We start from the raw sequence: 7,061 nt of genomic DNA on the forward strand, positions 1-7,061 counted from the left end.
AGAACTAAAATAAAGAACAGCCAGCAGTGTTGCAAAGCAAGCAGCAGGTGGCAGAAAGTGTCTACTGAAGTGTAATTCGGAATAAATCAGCCAGAGTGCTCTCAGATGCTAGCATCCCAACAGAACAGCTACAGAAACAACCTTTACATTATTATTTATGCTACCATCACTTAGGTTACAGCACACAGAATAAAACCTGATAAAATATTCTGCAGCCATTTTCCAAGAAGAAACGAAGTATTTGTCTTATGCACACAGAAAAGCTACCACTATCAGTGAAAAATCCAGGCTTCACTGAATTAAAAATTGTCTCACGTAAAGCTGTACAGCTATAGGTGGGGAAACCCAAATTAAGCATCCAAGTTAACAATAGCAAAGATAAAAGCATGGGAAACAGAGATTCCCCCAGTTAGCAAAGCTAATTCCTAAATGAAAATTCAAAGAGTTAGTGCACAATTAAGTGTCTTACTTCTGCTGCTATGACTTGATAGTTTGAAAACAAGTAAGCACACTGAGTATGAAACAAAAAGTACAAAAAAGGATGGTTTTAAAGGTGTCATTTTATCCGTTTCTGAAAGAGATGCAGCTAGCTGTGCCTCCTCTTGTGGATGGAATAGTCAGTAAGAAAATGTCTAATGCTACCACATTTATCTAATTGATAAGTAATTTTTAATGAAATCAAGCAAGACTAAATGTATACAGTAATAGAATTACTCTGGCTTGTGCATGTTGGTGCAAGCATACAAGTTTAGATGTCAGTGTTAAATTAATCAAATGTGGCATTTATTTGTTATGCAGTAAGACACAAGAGGAGCATTTGGAAGAAAATATCCTATTGACAGAATGAATTGTAGTTTTGACCAAAATAATTTAAGAGCTCATTAACAAAGTTATGTAAACTGACCAAACCTCCCCCTATTATGTTAATTCATTCTTTCGCCTTTGTTACAGAAAGGTCATTTATTAGTTCCTTATTCATACAAAAACCAGATTTACGGGAAAAGTTATCAACTACATTTTTACAAATGTGTATGTGATTCCTCAGGCAAGCACTGCAAGCTTTTTTTCCTTTGATCAGAAATTATTCCAAAGAAATACTGAAATATGCAATTGCAAAAGCATCAATTTCTGTGCTTAGAATTCTGTACTTTCAGTGAAAGTAGCCATGTTTTTTGAAACAAACAAAAAAAACCCCAAAACACCACAGTTCTTCACAGAGAGAGACCACAACTTGAACCACTAAACTGCATTCTAGATGAGCAACACACAGATCAAGAAATACCAGAGGAATTTAATCTCGATTTGGAAAATGAGGCATCTAGTTTCATGCCACACTTTAACAGAACTGTTTAAATTCCCAGAAACAAATTCTGAAATTACATCACAAAATAAAATATTTAAAGAATATTTAGTTATGTACATTCTGCTCCAAAGATGGGACTGTGGAAATTCTTTACATTTCTCTTAGAAACACATAAAAAACAGAGCTCAAGTCAACAATCCACTGGCAATTAACAGACACAAGTCACCTTAAAGGAAATACACCCCTGGAAAGTTTTAATCTATTGCTGCTTCAGTAACAGCATTTCAGTGTCTCTTCATACTACTTCAAGTATTTTGTCCTCCTGGACCCAAAACATCATATCCCAGTTTACCTTGCATGTTGGATGATTACTCGTTAGAGTATGTTTTTCACAGAAAAACATGACAAATACTAAGAAAAGGAAATTAGAAGTTCAGAAAATTATAACACAGAAGAGTCTGGGCTGGTGTACACTATATAAATCATCTAAAACAGAAGAAAAATTAAAATTGACTGTGCCCCTCTGATACCTTACCATACATATTTTAGCAAAACTTTACATGGCTTACCCTTCGTCTTACTTCAAAACACACCACTTACATTACTACTTAGAAAATAACACAGATAAAGTAACTAGTTTGTTAGACTGTCAGAACAAATAGTTTAAAGCTCTTTTACCAGTCCAGACAACATGTACATTCATTTGAATGGGAGTTCATAGCAAGTGCTGTAAGAAAGGAATTACATTCAAAGAAATGGATATCAATTTCTGTGCCACATTTGCCATCAGTATACACTAATAATCATCAATTCGGGTGAGGACAGCATAACAAAAATTCTCTTACATACCCCCGAAGTTCAAATGAATCATTTGTTATGGAAAAATAATTAAATGCAATAGTTTTTCCTACAGGTAACTGGATTTCACATGAAGTGGAAATTGTTTAGTTTTGGTTGCGTTTTATTTTGCCACAGAAAATGAAGAAACTACAACTTCCAATCCCACAGCAATCTGCTTAGACCACACAGTCTGCCTGCTGAATCATTACAGAGCAACAGTTCTCTGTTTTGACTCAAATGTTTGCAGGAGCACAAATTCATTAATCTTTGCATTATGCAAACATCAATTTTGAGAATCTTTAGTGTTCTGCTTCCCCTCCTCCTAACCAATTCAGTTGGGAAACTACTCAGAAGTCACTTTAAAGCTATTCTTAAGTTACTTGATGACAAAAAATTAAGACTGCTGCAATGAAGCGAGCTTTCAGGCAAATGCACTGAAAGTTTCTTCAGTTCATGAGAGACAGACCAAACTAAGGCTGCACAAAAAGACAGTATTCATGAACCAGGGCATCAAAAAAGATACTAGCTTATATAAAAGCTGGCTCAGAGCAGTTTCAGTGAAACAGGCAGCCCCTGAAGCGCAGAGATGAGAATGGAACTTCAACTAGTATTCTGTATTTTGTCTGAAAAACATGTATGCCAGTCACCAAATCTCTTTCAGAATTCTAAACACCAGAAGAACATGGGTATTTAAAACTGTGATGCCCAAGTTCTCCTATATACATATATATAAAATATTTAACTTATATTATAATAATATCAAACTGCATAGCATTACAAAAGAAGGCAACTTGAATGGCTGAAATGAAAAAATTTTAATGTTACCAACTCTATTATTACCATTCTGGAATTTGTAATATCATAGAATAGACTGTTGCTAGTAACAGCTATAGCCCGGTTTAAGCAAAGCCTGCCTTAATTCCAGAGAATGCAGAAATGATTAATTTGGACAAGTTGTTGCATGCTCTGCTTTCACGTCCTCCTAGCAGGTTTTGCTGTTAACTGCTTCTCTCTTTCAAGTTCCTTCTCACGTTGCTGTTCTCGTTCTAGTTCTTCCTTTTGTCTCTTTTGTTGCAGCTTAAGTGCTCTTTTCTAAACAGAAAAGAAAATAATTATAAGTTTTGTAGCTGTATTTAAGTTGAAGCTACAAACAAGATCTCTTAATGATCTCTTCTTCAATCCATCCCGCTTATGACTGAACGTTACATAAACTGTTCATTTTTTCTTCTCCCTCCCCAACTTCCATCTTACTGCTCAGAAACAGCAAGTCTGTGATCTACACAGGAAAAAATACAAACTGGATTCCCTTCAGTCTCACTAAAAGTCATCCTTCACACATAGCAGACAAGGTGTGTTCCATGCAATTCATTGCCTCCAAAAGAAAATCCTTTTGTTGAATGTACTGAAGGACTAACCTTTCCAGAACGCAACCAGAGACTGCCTATAGAGCATGAAGTCAGTGAACTTATGCCACTGTTAATATTACATTAAATAGAAGGAGAAATTCTTACATTTATGACAATCTAGTTTTCATTAAAAAGGCACAGAAACTGAAACAAAGAGAACTAGTTGGAATGGAGTGGATTAAGCAACACAGCATAATTCTTATACCACCTAAACATCATGACAACACTGAGATTTACAAGTAATTAGATGCATAAGTTGCTGGAGCACAGGTGGAAGGGAAAGTTTAAAAACATCCATTTAAGATAAGGATTGAAGATTCTATTTTAACAGAACTTTCAGCATGCATCCAAAATAAAAGTTGGAAGTCAATAATACATAATAAAGTATCTATATTGGAAAGTAAAAATATTTATCCCACTCACTTTTAACTTTGATGTCTTCTCATGAAGCATCATCATTTCATTTCTAATATTCACTAACTTGCTGTGATAGTGTTTAGCTTCTGAAAACTTCAAAAAAACATAACCGTTAAAGCAGTGACTGTCAAGTCAGAACAGTTGTTTTATAAAGCTACACAGCAAAACAGCAATCAAAAACATAGCAATTACCAGAACAGCTTGATAATGGATTAAACATGTTCAAGACTCTATATCAAACTTACATATTACATGTATTAATACAGGAAACTACCATATCTCAACAGGTACACCCAGTAATCTACTGAATTAAGATTCATTAAACAGAATAAAAATATTACCATTTTGTGCACCATGTTTCATGCACCCCCCCGCTAGTCTGGAGAGGTGCACAGAGCTCATGTTGGAGCCTCAGTCCTACCGAAAAATGGCATACATTTGCTTTGGCTACTGGTTTTGAACAACTACACTTACTACCACTGGCTGACTGAGCCTGCTCTTTCTTCCCAGTGCCCTTCCTATTTAAGGGAAATATGCTGGTGCCACACACTCTCCAGCAACAATTTGTTCTGAATATCTGAACTGGTTGGTTCTCTTCCTGCAGGTCATGAAGAACAAAGAAAATAGGCAGGTTGCTACTAATGCTTCAGCAAGAAAATCTATACTAGTAGAGATTTAAGAAAGCATTATTAGTACTTACCAAAGCGTTGATATCAAGAATGGAGTTACACTCTTTGAATTTTGAAATTTCTTGTTCTAATGTTTCTAGTAATACCACTTGGTTCTGTCTGAAAAGAGATGCATAAAACCGAAGTAAAGCAGCACATATGCTTTTCAACCAGCCCTTTAAATAAATACTACTTTTGATCATAACAATATAAATACATGCTTACTAATATCAGATTCCTCTTATGCGATGCTAGGTGATTTCAATAAAGATAGGAGTAAATGGTTTTAGAAAAATCCCAGCTGACTATACACAAATTCAGCTGGCATCATACAGCATGATAAGATATCCAGGATGGATACGCAAAACCCCTGAACAGGCACTCTGCAGGCTGCAGTGAGTAAACACCCCAGATCTAATGAAGGGAAAAACAATTACCTCTTGACTTTCCACTCAGTTGCCTCTGTGTCATGCTGCAGGACTAAGTTATTTCTGTATAGAACTTGCGTGGATCCTTGGTGCTGATTAAGGATCTTCCATCTCACACAAATCAGACTAAGTCTTTCTAGACACAGGCTGCCTTGGGCAGCAGCATAACCACAGCATGCATTGTGAAACCCAAACCAGTGTACCCTGCAAAACCTGAGATTGCTCTGTGTAAAGCCCTTTCCAGTATCTTTGCATCCATGGCAGATCTAGTCTGCATCTGAAATGAACTATTCTTAGTTATCAGTGAGATGCCAATGTACAAAGTATTTCTGTTTAGCTCCTTAATTATATTTTCCAACACGGCTTAGAGACTGGCCAACAAAGAACATACTGCACTACAAGTTGCCCTGAAGATGAACTGCATCCCTGCAAGCAAAATAAATCCAGCTTTCAGCAGACTTTCCACTGCAGAAGTGAACAAGTATTTAAGAAATCTGCATGCCTTCTGCTATACCTGACTTAAGGGATTTTAGTGTCCTAGCCATTACACATTCTTCAGTCAAAATTCTGATAGGCTACCCTGCAGCTTATACAGCTCCCAACATGCCTGCATGTTGGGAGGACCTTACAGTCAGAATGCAGAAATGGTACAATAAACTATATTCCAGTTAAGGGTAGCTAGAACATTATCTTGGAAAAAGTGACAAACAAACTATGCAGATATAAGAAGTTGCTTTCAAAAATTTGCTTACGTAAGTTCCTGTAGTGCTGATTTTGATCGCTGAAGATCTGGCAAATAATGAGAAATCAATCCTTCAGTTAGTTGCTCCACAGCTTTTTCATCTATTAGAAGTAGATCTTCTACTACTCCTTCATCTGGAGATGCATCAGTAGGACCTACACCAGAGAAAAACAAGGTTGAATGTGATAGGTCAGCACGCCCCTCAAGTTTCACCTAAAGCAACTATTTGTTCCTGTTTAAAAGTCCAAAGCATTTCAACACTGAAGTTATACTTCTCTGCACTTTATCAAATAGATGGTGCTTCCTTTTTCCTCCCCCTCTTTATCCCTCCCCTATTCCCAATCCTATATCATGACCTTCCTGGTGAACAGTTTTATCTCAACACCAGCAGAACAGAAAGAGAGAAATAGAGTATTACAAAGTTATCTTACTAAAAATTCCAAGTACTCCAGTCTGCTAAAGAAAAAAAGGTGGCGGTATCAGTGGTTCTGGCTATGCATCAAGAATACCTAAACATTAACACCCACCCACCCTTTGCTTTCAACGTTAGAGAATAAGCCTAGGTCTACCAAATAAAGGCCTCAGCCTTTCACACACAAAACATATGCGGATCCCAGTAAAACACCACACACTGAACCCCAAAACTTTGCAAGAGTTAGTTAATAGTTACTGCAAATTTCGAATAGGTAAGCTATGAATTTATTGCGCGCAGAGCTCTCGGAAGATAAAAATCTTTAATCTACAGGGCACACCACACAGGAGCAAACGACGACAGCGGCACGCATTGCGCTTCCGAGCGAACCCGGCCGCAAGACTGACCGCCCTCCCCAGAGCAGGCGCTGGCGCCAAAGCTCCGTCCACGGCGGCGTGCCCCGCGCGCTCTCAGCTCCGACCGGGGCGGGGGTCGGCCGCCTGCGGCCCCGGCTCCCTCCTCGGGCCTCGTTGCACCGGCCCGCCCCTCACGTACCCAGCGAGCGTCCGGGGCTGGCCGCAGCCGCCGCCTCTTCAGGCCGCTCCGCGACGCTCATCGCTGCCGCTCCCCGCGACGCCCCTCTCGCAGGGCAGGAGGCCGCCTGGGCTGAGACCGACACCGCGCCGGGAAAAAGCAGGGCCGCACGGCCCGACCGGGCGGCGGGGATCCGGCTGCCCTCACCCGGCGCCCCACCATAGAGTCTCCTCAGAGCAAACCTCTCTAGAAGGGCCGCCGCGGATGCGGAAATGACGCATGACTGACGTTGAGAGCCGCGGCCGCTCCGC

At 39.3% G+C, this 7,061-nt stretch overlaps 1 protein-coding gene across 1 annotated transcript; it reads right to left on the reverse strand.

Annotated features, from left to right (window-relative positions):
* Window positions 1-3,115: 3,115 nt before the first annotated feature.
* On the reverse strand, window positions 3,116-6,832 carry BLOC1S6 (biogenesis of lysosomal organelles complex 1 subunit 6; the record flags this gene model as incomplete). Its single annotated transcript, XM_082005433.1, has 5 exons — window positions 3,116-3,235; window positions 3,973-4,059; window positions 4,667-4,754; window positions 5,815-5,959; window positions 6,772-6,832. The coding sequence occupies 5 exons, from the start codon at window positions 6,830-6,832 to the stop codon at window positions 3,116-3,118; spliced, it is 501 nt and encodes a 166-aa protein (XP_081861559.1).
* Between the last annotated feature and the right edge of the window lie 229 nt (window positions 6,833-7,061).

The sequence above is a fragment of the Phaethon aethereus genome, assembly GCF_964289735.1.
Source record: "Phaethon aethereus genome assembly, chromosome: 12".
Lineage (NCBI taxonomy): Eukaryota > Metazoa > Chordata > Aves > Phaethontiformes > Phaethontidae > Phaethon > Phaethon aethereus.